The sequence below is a fragment of the Aspergillus novofumigatus genome, assembly GCF_002847465.1.
Source record: "Aspergillus novofumigatus IBT 16806 chromosome Unknown P174scaffold_10, whole genome shotgun sequence".
NCBI classification, from domain to species: Eukaryota; Fungi; Ascomycota; class Eurotiomycetes; order Eurotiales; family Aspergillaceae; genus Aspergillus; species Aspergillus novofumigatus.
This window is the reverse complement of record NW_020194283.1, coordinates 460474-477718: the sequence shown is the minus strand read 5'-3', so window position 1 is coordinate 477718 and position 17245 is coordinate 460474. Positions and strand designations below refer to the sequence as shown.

The window sequence follows — 17245 nt, the reverse complement described above, 5'->3', positions numbered from 1 at the left end:
TAATAGCAACACTCTTTCTTCTTGCTTTATAGGCAGCCTTTTAGGCAGCCTTCTGAGCTTCTGAAAGGCCGGCTATACTAGAAGACTAAAACAAAAACAAACGTGGCAATAGAGCATTATATCAGGGTAAGTAGAGTATAATTAACAGAGGACCTAGAAAGTTGAAGCCTTCCCATTGGTAAGCTTAGGATTCAGTCCATATATAAAGCTAGTTTCTTCCTGAGCGAACCATACAGCTGAGCTTTCAGCGCCAGGCTAACAAGCTAAGCGGATTTAACCATGTAAGCAACAGGCCATCTAAGCCACTTGTCTAAAAAAATAAGCAATATAGAGGAATGAAGCAAAAGCACAATGGCCAGTGAATAGCCAGAACTCGCCCATCAAAGCTTGCCGTTCCGAGTAGCGCCTTTCGGAATCCCCCACTGCGAAATATCCTCATTCGTCCTGCCATCGACTGCCAACTCCGCCAGCACACGACCAAAAGCAGGGGCAAACTTGAACGCATGCGCAGCCCCCAAACCAACTATGATATCCGGATAATTTTCCAACGGGCTTATGATGAAGCGTCGATCAGGAGTGATCGTATACTGACAAGTAATCGTGCGAAGCGGTTGGCGATCCTTGTCGGGGATGAAGCCATTCATGAAGGATGTCAGCTCCTCAAGCAGTTGCGGCGAGTGCACGAACGTGCGCTGCTCCGGCGTCATGAGATTGTTGGAATAATCCCGGCCAGCCTTGATAGTCGGCTCGCCGTAGCACGGGAATCCGTAGAAGCAATTGGCACCGTACCAGATCCAGACGGGGAATCGGTCGGGCTCAAATGCGGCGGAGTTGGTGGGCTTGAAGTATGTTACTTGCTCTTGCATAACTGTCACGGGGATGTGTACGGACAAGGGAGCGAGAAGCTTATTGATCCATGCGTCTGTTGCGAGGATCACCTTGCCTGCTTGGAATCGTCCTTTGGGGGTCTCGATAATGACACCGCCGGAGACTTGTGGGGTAAGGCGTTCCACTGGGGCGTTGTCCTTTAAAATGGCGCCGTGGGAACGCGCCAGAGACTGCAGCGTGCTGACGGTCTTTGCAGCGTGGGCGACACCCGAGTCGGCTGTGTACACTGTAGATACGCCGTCGGGGATATTGAACTGAGGCCATCGACTCTTCACCTCCTGGGCATCGAGCAGCTCATACGGAACATTGTGAGTATCTAGACTTCTCGCAAAGTCGCTCGCTGATGTTGGTGAATCCGGAGCGAAGAAGACCACGCCGCCGGTGGTCGTCAACATCTCGTAGCCCGTAACTTTTTCCAGCTCGGCCCAGTCCTTGTAGGCTGATTTGGCCAACGCCACATATTCGGGGGCAAAATTCGAAGTGCGCACAATACGCGAAGTATCATGGGAAGCGCCGCGCACATGGCCCAGCTCGAACTGCTCGAATGCAATCACTTTGGCGCCCTTTTTGGCAGCATAGTACGCCGCTCCGCTTCCAAGGACGCCGAGTCCGACAACTGCGACATCAAAATGTTCCATTTTCTTTCTCCGGCTGTTCCGGGTATCTGTCAAAAAACATATGCAATCCCACCAGGTGCATCATGAGTTGGACTCGCTTTTATGGGTTACATGATCCCCTCTTTACCACAGATGCCAGCATACCGGCCCGTCCACGTGACTCAATTACTGCAGAGACGGATCAAACTCCCTTCTGATTACTAGGCGGAATAATCGATGATAAGGATGAACTAGATAGATGTAGAGCGGAACAGCATGGGTACCGATCTTGGTCACTTGCAGTCGGCGTTGATTCCTTGCCCCCGTCATAGATACGATCAGGTGATCGGGCAGTTCTCCGCTCCCCGCTCTCTCCCCGATCACTTGATCGGATATCAAAATGACTTCCGATGAGATCATGCGGGTGGAGCTGTGATGTTGATCGAGTTCGCTGCTTTTTATTACTGGTATTCCGAGTGGTAATGAGATCTTAAGAACAGAGTAGCTCTCTACTGGCCTGGCTTGTTTCTGAGCTTTATACTTTGTATAGCGGTGACCAAATTGATTCATATATATAGAGATAATCAATGTCAGGGAAAATCCCGTAACAGCGACTCCAGTCCTTGCATGATATCAGCTTTTAAATCATCGAACTCTTCAATCCCGCAACTGATCCGTAACAATCTGTGGTCGCAGCGCGCGTCACTCATCGCCCGCCACTCCATCAGACTTTCAACCCCTCCAAGACTAGTTGCGTGCTGAAAGATAAACATCCTGCTGGGCAGTCGGCGCGCATACTCCGGGCTCTTCGTCCAAACAGCAAAAGCAGGCCCAAAGCCTCCCGGCATCTGCTTCTGCAGCCAGCCGTTCTTCAAGTCATCCTCCTGGAGCGAGGCGTGCTGGACATGGCTCAGAACCTTTGCAACAGGAGACGTTTCGTCCTTCAGCTGCTCCTGTAACCACCTAGCCAGCCTTTTCGCCGTTTGAGCTTGTCTCGCCACGCGGAGCTGCATGGTGCGAGCAGACCGGATCCCCAGCCAGCCCTCAAAGCTCCCCATGACACTACCGATGTATTGGCGATTCGTACGGAGTGTTTTCAGCCACCCCTCCTTAACTCGATCTGGGTGGATGACCAAAACCCCGCAAAGCATATCGGAATGGCCGCCCACATACTTGGTGCCACTGTGCAACACAATGTCGGCTCCGAAATCCAGGGGGTTCTGCAGCGGGGGCGGAGCAAAGGTCGAGTCCACGGTTAGGTATGCCCCCTTCTCGCTTGCTTTGGCACGGTAGTAGGCGAGATTGCGCGCCTCCCCGGTAGGATTGAGTGGCGTTTCCACGTGGATTATATCCCCCGGGCCGGCTTGGTTGATCTGTGTCAGATCCAGTTTTTGGATGCCTGTCAGTCTGTTGATAATGTCCACAACACTGTGGCACCCGTGGTATCCATCTCCGATGAAGATGCGCTTGGGGTTGAGGAGGACAAGCATCGCGTGAAAAGCCGAGAGTCCAGACGAGTACGTAATCACTTCGCCGCCCATGAGGCTGCGCAGCAGGATTTCTAGGCGATTGGAGTTGGGTGCTGTGTAGCGGGAATATATGTGGGAATCAAAAGGCGCATCTGGCTGCCGGTCTCGTTAGGCCAAGACAAATGAGAAGAAAATGAAGCTAAGGCTCTTACATCCTTATTCTCCTCGGGCACCAGCTCATCTGGATCTCGTGCATAGCGGAAGTTCACCGCGGTATGCATGCCAGGGGCAATGGCACGGTGAGGACTGACGAAGTCATCGGCATGAATGGCTCTGGTGGCCATGTGCATATCAGGCAGAGCATTGTTTAAATCCTCTGCTGTCAGTATGAATCTAGTGGGATTCTCGGAAGGGTTAATTGATCCCATGGTGTTGTTAGCTACGAGCAGACAAGGAAGTAGGGGCCGTGCCGAAGGAAAGTCTGCCATGTGGCGGAAATAATGACAACTTCTTATAAGTGATGCATCTCCTTTTTGGTGCACCTGACCGGAGGACTCCGTGTCCATAGAGTAATTATCAAGCTCAATCACCAAAGGTCCGAGCCGTAGCATGTGCTGGGCAGAGCTCCCGTCACGAGTACTGTCTAAAATGGAATCACATAGCTGTACATATCCATCCAGTACTCGGCGGCCCCATATCTCTCACAATTGTAACTTGGCACTAGCTGAGGGAATAGCTGGCAGCTGACGCACTGCTTTTTCAGGAGACCGAGGATGAGGCAGCTCAATTTGAGTTCAAAAGAAGGCCAATGATTATCATGTATTGTGCTCCAGAAATGTAAACGATTTACCACCGAGATATCCCCCGTTATCTCAGGAAGCATCCTTTGAAGGCAGTGTGCGCGGCAGAATGGCGTCTCAATGCATCATACCGTTTATCCGCACTCATTCTTAACCTTCTCTCCTAGAAGATATGCAGGGAAGCCTAATTTCCTAAGCCCCGATCCCGTGACCGGAGTCAACGCCGACGGACCGGCTGAACCCATGATCACTTACCAGTCTGTAGTACACATCGACTGCAATAACTTGTTGACAGAGGGTTAGGATTTACGATACCACGGCGCGCTCGCCGGTGGCTTAATCCCGAGTCAGAGCTGCCATTCCGATTCCATCATGTGGTCGCGTGACCGGGGACCTTGACTGGATTCAGGGCACGACATGTGGAAGGCATATATATTATGTCATGACTGAGTATGAGTAGACCTTTTAGTGGTCGAACTGTCTGCAAAACATCAGACTATCACCATGGCTGCTACAGTGGCGTCTTGGTTTGGGTATACACCCTCCGTTCCAAATAAACAAAAGGTACCAGATGAGCCACCTAAAGCCCTCCCAGATTCCTGGTACTACTCCCCAGAGATATATCAGTTGGAGCGAAGAGCTATCTTTTCAAAGAAATGGATCTTGGTTACCCACAAGTTGCGCTTCACAGAACCCGGCGACTTTCTTCGGTTTGAGGAAGCTGGATTCACCTTTGTGTTATGCCTCGATCGAGAAGGTAACTTGAACGGCTTTCACAATATCTGCCGTCATCGTGCATTTCCCCTCGTCTCCGAAGACGAGGGCAATGTCAAGATTCTGTCGTGCAAGTATCATGGGTGGTCGTATGGCCTCAATGGAAAACTGGCCAAAGCTCCCAGGTTTGATGACGTCGCGGGGTTTCGGAAAGAGAATCAGGGCTTGTTCCCCGTGCATGTCCATACTGATGCATTGGGCTTCATCTGGGTCAATCTTGATTCTTCTCCCAACCCAGTCCCCTGGGATGAGGATTTCGACGGTGTCGACCGGCAAGAACGATTCCAGAGGTTCGACTTTACCCAGTACAGGTTTGACCATACATGGCAGATGACCGGCGACTATAACTGGAAGACCCTGGCGGACAACTACAATGAATGCTACCATTGCACTGTTGCGCACCCTGACGTGGCGAAGCTGGCTGATCTATCATATTACTATACCGTTTCCACACCGGGGCATATTCAGCATTTCTCCCGACCGAAGCCGGATAAAGTGGATGAGGATATCCAGAATGCCAGCACTTACTACTTTCCCAACGCCTGCATGACAGTCTCGTGAGTTTCTTCTTTCTATTTTAGAATTCTCAGCAACCTCATTCACTGACATCAACTCACCCTAGGCCTCATTTCTTCTACATGATGCGATGCGTCCCAACGTCTGCAGCAACTTGCTCCATGGAATACGAGGTCTACCGACACGTAGAGGCCTCGGACGAAGGCTTTGAATACATCGACTCCTTCTTCAAGAGAGTCTTAGATGAGGACAAACACCTTTGTAATGCTGCCCAGAAGAACCTGAATGCTGGTGTGTTTGTAAATGGTCAACTTCATCCTGACCTGGAGAGTGCGCCGCTGTTCTTCCAAAATACGGTCCGAACCCTGCTCAGAAGTCACCGGGACGAGGAGAGAAAGATGAAAAGAGAGATCTGGCCGGCGCGGCAGCATTCAGCGGGTCAGGCAACTGCAGAGGATATCGCTTTTTGTTCAGGGTTAGCATGCTCAGTGGAAGGAACTGCTGAACTGGAATGGTAGCTTCGATTTTCCAGTGTGATCTAATTCGATACACTGGGATAAATTGCCTTTGATTTCAATGCTTTCACTGCGCTATATCCAGAGCTCCTTTTGATTACGATGGCCTTGAGTATGTTCTTGGGCCATGTCCTATTTACTCAGGTGACACAGTTCCGAAGGACAAGGGTCTTCTATTTATGTGCATTACTCTGATCTGAAAATAGAAAAAACAAATAAGAAACAAGAAATAAGACATAAGGATGTAGAGTTATGATAACCTTTGCCACTTCTGGGTATTGTTTCCCTGGGTGGGTACCACTGTGCCAACTGGCGATCGGCTGGTCTCCGCGTTATCATGATGCAGAAGCCGATACCCCGCCCCTCGGCTTTAAAGCACTTTTACGCCATACCATACCTTATCAGCGTGTTTTGTATCCCTCCGTTTCTCTGCCATCTGCAGGCTCCTCCTGATGAATAATCGTGTTAGCAAGAGATCGCATCAAGCCTGTGAGAACTGTAGGTGAGTGAACCATGAAAACTATTATGTGTAAGAGCTGATTGCCGACTCTCCGTAGGCGGAAGAAGACCCGATGTCCGGGCGAGAGACCGGCATGCTCGAGCTGTACGCGGCTTCAACAAGCATGCCAGTATAGCAGAAATTATAACTCGTCGCAGAGATCCCCAGGCAGCGACCGGGTGTTGGTACGGCTGGCCGGCGCACAAAGCGATGAGTGAGCAGACTAATTCGAACCAGGAGAACCGGTTGCAACAGCTTGAAGAGAAGATGGAATCAATATTGGAGGGCTCAATGTGCGGATGGCTGTCATCCCTGGTCTTGGGAAGAGTGAGTGCTAATCAAATGCAGACCCAGTCGCCATGTTGAAACCCCCAAGGTGTATTCTCGCAGCCTCCATGGTCGTGGGAATACATCGGAATCAAGCAGGACGCGGGAAATGTCCTTGACACCAGGGAATCCTAGCGATGAGACAAGACTTGACAATGCAGATACGTTGCCCTTCGCAATGCCGCCGAAAGAGATCGTCGCGGAGGGTATTGCCCTTTATTTCCAATACTGCCACAAGCAACCACTATGGCTCTTCCTTCCAGATAGTCTTTCCATCCCAGAACAATGTCGTAGTGAGGTGTTATTTGGCATACTCAGTCTTGCGCTGCGTTACTCGAACAATCCCTTATTCGATGGACGAACAGACCGGATGTGTCGACATTACGCTGAGGCCGCTCGCAGCTATGTCATGTTCCGAATAGTCCAGGGAACCGTCGACCTCTCAACTTTGCAATGTCTCTGTTTGATAGCACTGGCTGAATACATTGGTGAGATCCATCCTATACTGACAAAGTGACACACCATTAACGTGCCCCTAGCTAATGACACCCATCTCGCTTGGCTACACATCGGCCTTGCTACAAACCTGGCCCAATGTGCAGGTCTTGACATTGAGCAACATGAAGGCGAATCCACACCTGCATTGGAGGAGCGACGAAGGGTGTTCTGGAGCATCCATCTTCTTAACCAGCAATATCCCCCCCACAGCAGGCAATTGAATATGCTGCGGGACATTCACAATCCGAAGTACATGGCTGTCAACATTGACTCTCCACGGGAGATGGGGATGCAGCCACCTCAGAACCCTCAGGAAAACGATGCCTTAGGAGGAATCTGGGTGTACATGGTGCAGCTATCCACTCTTTGGAGCGAAGTTCAGCATTATGTCTCGCACTGCGCCAGTGGAGATCCCGCACCTCCCTGGTCGGTGGACTCTGGATATTGTATCATCGGGGCTCACCTGATGGACATTGAAACCAAGTTTCCGACCTCACATCGATACGATTCTGTACGGTTTCAGGAGCGGTCTCCAGAAGAATTAAACCGTGCCCGTGAGTACTGGAGTCCCTGGCTGTACCTCCAGTTCACCTACCATGCAGTGCACAGTGTCCTTAATCACCCTTTCCTTTACTCGTGGCGGCCGCAGCAGTCTGCCCAGCTTGCAGTACCAAACACTTTCTGGAAGACATCGTCAGAGCTGGCACTCATTCACACAACGTGGACAGCTCGCCTCATTGACATGATCACCGAGAAGGAATATCAATTATCTGATCCCTTCCTCGGCCATGTCGTGGCGATCGCGGCCACAATTTTGATTTATTACTGCCGTGCCGCGGATCCCTCTGTGAGGGATTCCGCTCAGCGGAAGCTGGAGACTTGCACAAGGTTTTTGAGTGACCTGGCCACCAAATGGCCAAGGGTCCAGGCAATTGTGAGTCCGCATCAACTGCCCTCGCCCGTCTCGCTAACAGAGTAATACAGCATCAAAAAGTCCAGGGCCTCATACAATCGGCATTCGCCGTCAGTCCACATTCGGGCGATCACCGTTTACCACGCAGGACACTGTCAATAGATACGTCATTAATGTGGGACATTCTCTGCTATAATTCCACCAAAACTCCATTCGCTTCTCCGGGAGACGGTCTCTTCGATGCGTCCTTCTTACAGCCCCCCGGGCGGAAGCATCCAGACCAGACGACAGTCGAGACCGAGATCTTCCATCATTCCGCAAGGACGGTAGATACTTCTGATGGAGGGCAAGCGCTGCCGCCGTGCTCGAGTACAGTGCGCCACCGGGATAAGTCTGAAAACTCCCAGTCCGAGCCTTGGAGCGGTGCAGATTCCATTGTGGCTGAGGATGGCCCAAGTCAAGGACCAATGCCGCGGGAACCGTTGGGGTGGTCGGGTTTGGGGTTCCCAGGCGATGTTTCCTTCATGGACGTTACGCGTGATCCGTTTTTCCAATTTCAGGACCACCAAAATCCTTACCAAGGGATTTGGGAAATTGGAAATCTCTGATATTGATAACTACTATCCCGGAGCATCTATTACTATTAATAACACCGAGCATAAAGTCGAGTCTCCGAAATCGTACACATAGAACAATCACCCTCGTAAACTGTTCAGAAATCAGCATTTCTTGCCTAGTTATCGGCGTCATAATCCTTAATATGCAACATAGCCTTTCGCGTATTTCGGTGTATCGAAAGTAATATGACGGCCTTCGCGTCTCTCGACCCCGACGGCCTCGTAAGCAGGCTACCCTTCCACACTCAAGGGCGGTTAAGAAGTTATTCCCACTAGATATAAAGGCGTATCCTGGTGCTTTTCCTAGTGCATCTTTCTGAATTTGATCCACTACATTATCATATTAATGGTCTAGACCGCCGCCGTTCCACAGCACTGGAGTAAACATCCTATCGCAAAGTAAGAGCCAACGTAGAGAAATGCTGTGGCAACTACTAATGCTGCACGCCCTACGAGATTGGTATCCAATCAATTGCACCTGGTTTCCCTGAGTACCAGACTGCGTCCTAGTACGAGGAATACTATGTCTTCTAGCCACATTCTTGCATCTACGACAGAATCCACATGATTAACAAGGTCATAAGTAGAAACTAAGCAATAATTAGGCGTATATTTTAATAATGAAGACTAGGTAAGGTTGATTAAATATCTCATTTCTCATCTCAGCTAACCACGGTGTATTACTACTACGCTTACATATATTTCCGCTCACGCGTGCCGGATTAAACGTCATTATCTTCCCGCAATACAGCCTCATTGCAAAAGTCCCATATGCCATGGTCCATAGTCACGGATTCACGCTCGTGCGATTATCATACATGCCTCTACTAGTCCAGAGCGTGCCCACCACCCGGTCACCCAGCCAACCAGCGAAAAGTCCATATAATCCCATTTACTTCCCCCATTTCCTGCCACCTTTGTCCCTGCTGATCAATAAACTGGCTGTAAGGAGCGTAGACGCGCTCAGTGTATGGAACGAAGGAGATTTTCTCGGCCTCGTAACCACACTCCACGAGTAAGTCAATGTATTGCTGGCGGGAGAGTACATGGCGGAGAGGTGTATCAAGTAGACGGAATGAAACCCATAACTTCATCCGATCCAAAATAGATGTATTCTCCACGACAAGATGGTCGGTGATCGCGACGGATGCATGTATCTCATTTCTAGCGTACTGTAGAAGCGCCTTTCGCGATGGCCGAAAATCGACCAAAGTATCCACGGCAACCAGCCAAGGATTCTTCAGCGATTTCACACGCCGGTGGATGTCTTCGTTCCAGGTTTCGGGCCGGGCAGCGTCAGCATGGAAGATACGGTACTCGGTATCGCAGTTGAGAGCAGCAGCTTTCTGGGCCTTTTGTAGTCTGGAGTCTGCCATGCGAACCTGCATTGGGCTGATTGTCAGACCGATCCATGTGCGACACTGGTCCGTATAATGCTTTAGTAGCACCAGGGCAGTCTCAGCACAACCACAGCCGACTTCGACGATTGAAACGTCTCTCTGACTCGAGATCCCAGACTCATCCAGCAGTTTGCGAAAGAGCGCTTGGCACGCCTGTGACGAATGAGTGGCATTCTGCGGTCGTGTATCAGTATAACTATGACCATCATTCGAGCTGAGGGGTGCCACTTATCGCATACCTCCCAATAGCCTAGGTTAACCCATAGCGTCTGGGGCTCCAGATCCGCGTTGAACCACAGGTTCTCCATGCCATAGGCGAGATCGGCGCTTTCGCCCTCAATCTGATATTTTTTGTTCATGGCCTTGCGACGACTGACCATATGACTAAGGAGGGGGTTCGAGGGGCAGTGGTAGAGAGGGAACACATATGTACAGAACATTGCCATAACAAATCCGATTGCATAGCTGCTGAGAAACAAATAGAAGGGCGCGCTGTTATCGTTGCTCACATCCGGAAACAAATAGATGGGCCCCAGCGCAAAGGGAACCGAGAAAAACCCGACCATATAACGATACATCGTGAAGGATGAGGAAATTAGTGTGTGTTGGGACAGGTCCACTACCCATAACAAGCGTCTCATCCGAGATATTTATAATATTAAACTCGATGTGGGCTGCTTCGCCAAGAGCGGTTGCAATGTGCAGTCCACCAGACATGCTACCATACATGCATTGTGTTTCTTTGGGATTCAGGCCGACTACCACTTCACTATTGATAGGCGAAGGTTTCTATGCGGATATTAAGTGGCGGTCGAAGACCCCATCTCTCCATTCCATGATCAATTTGTTCTCTTAACTGCGTTCATAAAATCTTACCCAAGCAATTATCCATTAAGTATGCAACCTACACATAGTATCCCCACAGTTAACCAGTAGTCGTACAATTGTATAGGCTTTGCTGCCTTGACAGATTGAGACATAAGGCAATTTCGGGCGTAAAGGAACAAGATGTGGGTGCAACCTTACCTGCGAATCCGGCCGCTGCAACCTTACGAATCCGGCATGTTGTATTTGGAATTGTTCATGATTCATTCTGTCAACTCCTCGCGTTGTATATTTTTACAGCGGAAGCGAACAATTTCAGCCCCTGACATACTTTAGGCTTAACTCAGTGGTGAACGATTCCAACCCCATGCCTCGCAGATAGCATCGCCTCCGCGCAATGTTAGAACGCATAGAATCCAGAGATTCAGATATATGCGACTATGTCAGGGGTAAGGACACATGCTGCTTTATGAGTGCCACGAGCGTTTAGGCATCTTCTTTCATGTAAAATAGCACATGGGTGTGTATGCACGTTTCACATTGGCTAATCATCGTTATCTTGCAGGAGACGACTTTCCCAGAGACTACGTTGCGACTCGTGGCATACAAAATATGATTGAAAGGGCAAGCAACAGACCCTACCAGTCAATGGACCCAACAGTGACTGCTCTCAAAGACACGTTGGAGGGTGACAAGGGCTTAAACGCCCTCTGTCGATCCATGTTCGCCGAGGGAAAGGAATTGGTTCTCGCGGACAGGGCACATCCTGGCTACCTTGAGATAGATAACATTCCGATCCTGATGCGACTCTTGGACCACATCCTAACGACATCCCCAGAATGGGAGGACCTGGAAGTGCCAGACACTCTGGGTGGTCTTCCCTTTAATCTTGTCTTGATGGTCTTGATGGAAACGCACAGTGGCCAGCGCTTGTTCGGACATGATCGTGTTAATCAGCATCTAAGGAGAATCCTTAAAAAATGGTCACAATTCCTGGAATCACCCGAGTCAACCTACGTACTCAACTCGCGAGATGGATGGTTTTGTGAAGGTGCAATTGCACGATTACAGGAGATAGCCAACCGTCCCACGGGAGACCACAGAACCTTCATCGACATTTTTGACTGTCCCGATCCGTCAAACCCGGACACCCTTGGATTTTCGTCCTGGGATGCGTTTTTCACGCGTCGGTTCAAACCGGGGATTCGACCGATGCCTTCTCGACGTTTACTCTATCTTGGCGAAAAGGGGGCTGGGGCTCCAATTTTGAACGCTTGCGAGTCCTCTCCCTGGCACATCTCCCGCCACTGCTCGCTGAAAAGCAATATCGTCCTCAAAGGAAAGTCGCATTCTGTGTCCTCGATGTTGGGAAACAGCACCCTTACACCACATTTTGCCGGCGGCACCGTCTATCAAGCATATCTGTCGGCCTTGAGCTATCACCGCTGGCATTCTCCTGTATCAGGAACAATTCGCAGCATCCTCTATCTCAACGGGAGCTACTTCTCCCAGCTTCCCATGTCGGATATCTTGGCCATGGAAAAGTCGCAAAGTTACTTAGCTACAGTTGCTACTCGCATAGTAGTTTTTATTGAAGCTGTCGATCCTCGTGTTGGGCTCATAGCCTTTGTGGCAGTTGGCATGGGGGAAGTGTCATCCTGTGAGGCGTCGGTCAACGAAGGGGACCATGTCAAGGCCGGGGATGAGATTGGATGTTTCCACTACGGAGGATCAACACATTGCTTGGTCTTTAGGGGAGGGGTAGATGTACGTTTTGAGCCGTTGGTTGAGGACAATCAGAGGGACTACCCTATCCCCGTAAGAAGCCTGATGGGTCGTTGTTTTGTGTAGTCACCAGATAACAAATTTAATTTCGATCTGCGTTGTATCTTTCGGTAACTTGAATGGTTTCTTGACCTGTACTGAAGAATCCAAGGCTCACATGCCCCAGAAACCGAATAAAGGTTGGCAATTTATATCGGGTTTTATTAGCACAAGAACGCAATGGTGATTGATGAGTCTATGAAAATCAATAATGTCAAACCGATTACATCCTCGCTGCTCAAGCCCTTCATTCTGTACCTCCTGAACACGAACTGTCATGTAGGATCGTTGACGCAGACGGCTGAGTAATCCTTGCCGCAACCGTTAACCATCGCCGCAATATCGGTCGACGTTTCCGGAATTCCTACAGGCGAGGGGATTGACGTAGTACCGAACATGCAGAAAGTCGAGACACCGGAAGCATCGGCCGCATGTCTCGCTTGAGAGGTCTCCGATAGTAACCTCGGGAGCGGTGTGATTGCGGCGAAAATTGGAGAAGGCATATATAGAGGCGCAGACACGACCAGTATGGACCGAGGTTTTAGGTAAATTTACCTTTCCCATAAAAACTCAAAATCTTAATTATTCGGTTTGTTCTTCCTGTCAAAGTTCTCTCATGGCCCAGCAACACTTTCACGGAGCTGGCACATATGCGCCGGGCAGCTATCACAGCGATGGTCTGCTTGGGAGTGAGTTGCAAGTTGACTTACCATGCAAAACCGACACGTACACCAGCAATATATATGGGGAAGAACTACGCGAACGCCCGGAGGTGTTGGCAGCTGCGGCCTGGCCAATCGCCGCGAGTAAGTGGTTTTACAAGGACGAACTAGAGTTCCAATTGGTCTGCAACAATGCCCTATCAAAGCTGCCGTTAAGGGCGTGCGTCGCACCAGATCTAGACGTGGGCAGTCTACTGGACCAAATCTCGAAACAGAGAAAGGATGACCAGCAGAAAACGTTTTCAGAGCCGGAGCTTTCCAGATTTTCGATTGTTTGTCAGATGGGTATAGAGTAACTCCAGAGACATGATATGTTGGAAAAGCTGACTGTCGCACAGAATCCACTGAGCCTAAAGGCAACGGGATGATAGTGGTGCGATTCAATGTACAGGGCTCCTTCCTGCAGATGCAGATACAATTTTCAGACAAGAGATTTCATCCAAAGGAGGCTGAGAACCTGGCTCGTATGCTACAGGGCATCCTCCAACAGTTAAACAAGAGCTCTAGTAGATCTACACTGTTAACGGAACTGAACTTAATAAGTCAGCAAGATCTCGCAGAACTGTGGAACAGAAATTCGACCGTTCCCCAGCATCTGAAAATCTGGTGCATACTATGGTCCACCAAATCGCCCTGAACCACCCGGATTTCCCTGCGGTGTGCGCATGGGATGGATCCCTCACATACAAAGAGCTGGTTGACCTGTCAACACGCCTGGCACTTGGTCTAGCCCGAAAAGGGGTAGACAGAGGCGTGGTTGTGCCATTATACTTCGAAAAGTCTTTATGGATGCCGGTTGCAATTTTGGCGGTCCTTAAGGCTGGCGGAGTCTTTCTTCAACTGGCAAATTCAATACCCAAGGGCAGAATTGAGGCTATATTGAATACTGGGAACTCACCATTTGCGTTGGTTGGAAATTCCACACCGGCTTGGATGGGAGACATTGTGCCCACGCTCACAGTCGAGGACCTGATGTCATTGGCGGAGTCCACTGACCCGCCTTTACCAGACTGTTCAGGAAACCAGGACGCCGTTCAACTATTTACATCCGGAAGTACTGGCATACCTAAAGGCATTGTTTGGACACATACTGTGCTGGCCACAAACTGTGAGGAGATAATGAGAAAACAGTCATTTGGGCCAGGTATTCGGCAGTTCCAGACGGCGTCGTACGAATTTGATGTCAGTATGATGGAATCTATTGCTATTTTAATTTCTGGCGGATGTCTTTGTATCCCGCAAGAGAACGACGGGGTGCATTGTTCTCCTCAAGCCCTCGAGGCACTACAGGCGAACTCGGTCTATCTCACACCTACATTGGCTCGGAAACTCGACCCCGACAGTGTCCCTAGCCTGAAATACCTGGCGCTTGAGGGAGAGGTCTTGCCCAAAGATATTGTGTCTAAGTTTGATAAGAGATTGACCATGTATAACTTTTACGGTCCGGCGGAATGCCCCCACGTGGCCGCATGCACAATCGACCCGGATTCCTTCGAAACTGGGTTTGCTGGGGCAACTTCCGTCTGCCTTCGGTGGATAGTGGATCCGCACAATCACAACAACCTTCTACCTGATGGGGCTATTGGGGAGTTACTCGTGGAGGGCCCGATTCTCATGGATCGCTATATTTGTGACGACCCCGACGTAGCAGCTTTTGTGACACCAACATGGCTGTGCCAGGGCTTTGGTCAATTCTCAGGACGCCAAGGGCGATTATTCAAGACAGGAGACCTGGTCCGGTGTAAGCCGGATGGCGGCCTGGTCATACTAGGCCGCAAGGACTCGCAGGTTCAGATCGGCGGCGAACGGGTGGAATTGACTGAGGTTGAACATCATGTGCGCAAATTCCTGCAAGGCAGGGCAGGCGTTGTTGCCGAGATGGTCACTCCAATTGCCGGTCTGAAACCAGTACTGGCCGCTTTCATCGCCATTGGTGATGAGATTTACCTCCCTTTAGGGGCCAGGCTGCAAGCTCTCACTGCCGGCATAAATGAGAAACTGGCGCAGCATGTCCCGCGTACATTCATCCCCGAGGTGTACATACCAGTGGATGCAATTCCAATGACAGCAGCAGGCAAGACAGACAGAAAGGCACTACGCAAAATCGGCGGCTCTATGACTTTGGATGAGATATCCCGGTTGCAGGAACCCAGGTTAGCGAATTAACCTGATGGTCTGCGAGCTGAAACGGTCCGTAAACTGGGCGTTATTTGATAAGGAGAAGATATCGGGTGTCCTGAAAGCATACAGCGGATGGACCGAGCGATTACGCCAAACAACGTCATTCGTTTTGCTGGCTCTATCCGCGTTTAAAGGGACCGCGTTGGAAGCATTCCGCAAGAGCAGGCGAGCAGGCGAGCATGGGACCTCAGACACAGGGAGTGGCAACAAGACAAGCCCTGGCTGATTGCGAACCCTCCCCCCAACATAGAGTATAGGAAGTTGGACGGGCATCTGTTAGGGAATTCTTTGTACCTGGTTGATTAATTGAAAAAATTTTTTTCCTTCTCACATACGACGAAATACCTTCCTAAACTACAGCTTGCATTTAAGAAGAGAAGAAAAGAAAGACCGCCCCACTCATACTTCGCCTAGTGAAATTTGCTTCTGCACAGCAAGGTGCAATTAAGCAGGGGTCTAATAGCTTAGGAAGTATAGATAATAGGGCTACTTTAGTAGCTATCGCGGAGGCGGTTATCGCAATCAGCGCCAATATAACCAAGACTAGTACTCCTCCAGAAACTCAGGTGGATACGGTCGTTAGTGAGATCTGATTTGGTGGCTTTTCTACATCTATGAGCCTCACCACTATGTACTACGTGGCATCGGGTACAAGGATTGGCCCCCAAGCAGCGAGTCTTTGAGCGATGACAGGCATCGCAGGCCGACCGTAGCTTGCGTCCAGGCAGTCATTAATAACACATCCAGCGAGACCAAGAACAATGCCATCATTCGACGATGATCCTCCCGGGCCTATCTGACAGCCGGTTGGGTTGTTCAGTAAGAACATGTATCTCGCAGATAGCTCTGTAGACGAATATCCACATCAAGGTTAGTCCAATACAATAGAAATGCTAGGAAAAGAGACTGCTACTAGGCCTAGATAGGCATAGCTAGAGCCACTACTAACTAACTATGATTAGATTCAGTTCAGTTCAGTTTCAATTTATATAACCTGAATCGATTAATTTCAATGGTTTTCAGAATTCAATTTCTCCTATATTAGGCACCTATCAAACATGCTTATACACTATACAAATCTAGATCTAAAATATCAATTCAATATTTATAGGGTTGAATGGATAGTGGTTAAACTCATTCTTAAGTCATAGTGATTATTAAAGGTTGGTTAACCTAATCCAATAAAACCGCAAAACCATAACCAACAGTAACCAAACTCGAATCAGTTTCACCCTAAGGAAACCGAAACTGAAGCGATTCCCTAGGCTATGGACCGAACCCAAACTGCTGTGAGTTCGGTGAGGGTCGGATTCGATTTAGCGGTTCGGTTATGCAACTCTATATAGTGATAAGTGAAGAGACCCAATTTATTAGTCCTTAAGTAGCCCACCGGTTGCGGCATCAGTCTACTTGAATTAAAGAGTGTAGAATAGTTAATTGATTAATTCTTTAATTTTCTGGTGTAGCATTTCTCCACTTCCTATGTAATTTAGGTTTAACACACTGAATAGTCAGCCGCTTACAGTAAAAAGAAAGATATAAATTTGATCAATCTGGTAGTTCACCTATACTAAGGTGATATTATGATGTAATAGACTGGTTGTGGTAAATTCATGACTATGGTAGCCTTGGTACTTTTATAGTAGAGTAAAGCTAGCTATAAAAGAGGAGACTGGTGACAGGCTTAGACCAATTATTTAATAGGATCAAAAAGCCTTTTAGAAAACTAATACCTATTATTTACTACACATTCTGCACTTATTTTAATCCGACATGGAGCCTTCCACATAAGTGACCTGTATATTTTAGATTATATATGTAGCTCTTTCCATTCTTTAACCCCCTTTTCCTACTATATCTTAGTGGCATTATATATCTAAC

General features: G+C 49.2%; 7 protein-coding genes across 7 annotated transcripts; 4 read left to right on the top strand and 3 right to left on the bottom strand.

Annotated features, from left to right (window-relative positions):
* Positions 1-374: 374 nt before the first annotated feature.
* Positions 375-1526, bottom strand: P174DRAFT_414238 (putative sarcosine oxidase; the record flags this gene model as incomplete). The annotated part of the gene is made up of 1 exon (XM_024824385.1): positions 375-1526. One exon carries the CDS (start codon positions 1524-1526, stop codon positions 381-383), a length of 1146 nt encoding a protein of 381 aa, XP_024677905.1. The 3' UTR covers positions 375-380.
* Positions 1527-2074: 548 nt separating this feature from the next.
* On the bottom strand, positions 2075-3381 carry P174DRAFT_396930 (cystathionine beta-lyase; the record flags this gene model as incomplete). Its single annotated transcript, XM_024823767.1, has 2 exons — positions 2075-3109; positions 3166-3381. The coding sequence occupies 2 exons, from the start codon at positions 3379-3381 to the stop codon at positions 2075-2077; spliced, it is 1251 nt and encodes a 416-aa protein (XP_024677904.1).
* An 876-nt stretch (positions 3382-4257) lies between these two features.
* Positions 4258-5596, top strand: P174DRAFT_396926 (iron-sulfur cluster-binding protein, rieske family domain protein; the record flags this gene model as incomplete). Its single annotated transcript, XM_024823766.1, has 2 exons — positions 4258-5084; positions 5150-5596. The coding sequence occupies 2 exons, from the start codon at positions 4258-4260 to the stop codon at positions 5559-5561; spliced, it is 1239 nt and encodes a 412-aa protein (XP_024677903.1). The 3' UTR covers positions 5562-5596.
* Positions 5597-6010: 414 nt separating this feature from the next.
* P174DRAFT_396925 (uncharacterized protein) lies at positions 6011-8464 on the top strand (the record flags this gene model as incomplete). The annotated part of the gene is made up of 6 exons (XM_024823765.1): positions 6011-6060; positions 6116-6236; positions 6298-6350; positions 6406-6872; positions 6924-7816; positions 7867-8464. 6 exons carry the CDS (start codon positions 6011-6013, stop codon positions 8401-8403), a joined length of 2121 nt encoding a protein of 706 aa, XP_024677902.1. The 3' UTR covers positions 8404-8464.
* Positions 8465-9266: 802 nt separating this feature from the next.
* P174DRAFT_454984 (uncharacterized protein) lies at positions 9267-10390 on the bottom strand (the record flags this gene model as incomplete). The annotated part of the gene is made up of 2 exons (XM_024829279.1): positions 9267-9986; positions 10052-10390. 2 exons carry the CDS (start codon positions 10388-10390, stop codon positions 9267-9269), a joined length of 1059 nt encoding a protein of 352 aa, XP_024677901.1.
* A 763-nt stretch (positions 10391-11153) lies between these two features.
* Positions 11154-12488, top strand: P174DRAFT_396923 (putative phosphatidylserine decarboxylase; the record flags this gene model as incomplete). Its single annotated transcript, XM_024823764.1, has 1 exon — positions 11154-12488. One exon carries the CDS (start codon positions 11154-11156, stop codon positions 12486-12488), a length of 1335 nt encoding a protein of 444 aa, XP_024677900.1.
* A 589-nt stretch (positions 12489-13077) lies between these two features.
* Positions 13078-15376, top strand: P174DRAFT_515990 (AM-toxin synthetase; the record flags this gene model as incomplete). The annotated part of the gene is made up of 3 exons (XM_024832261.1): positions 13078-13468; positions 13522-13725; positions 13776-15376. 3 exons carry the CDS (start codon positions 13078-13080, stop codon positions 15347-15349), a joined length of 2169 nt encoding a protein of 722 aa, XP_024677899.1. The 3' UTR covers positions 15350-15376.
* Positions 15377-17245: the final 1869 nt, after the last annotated feature.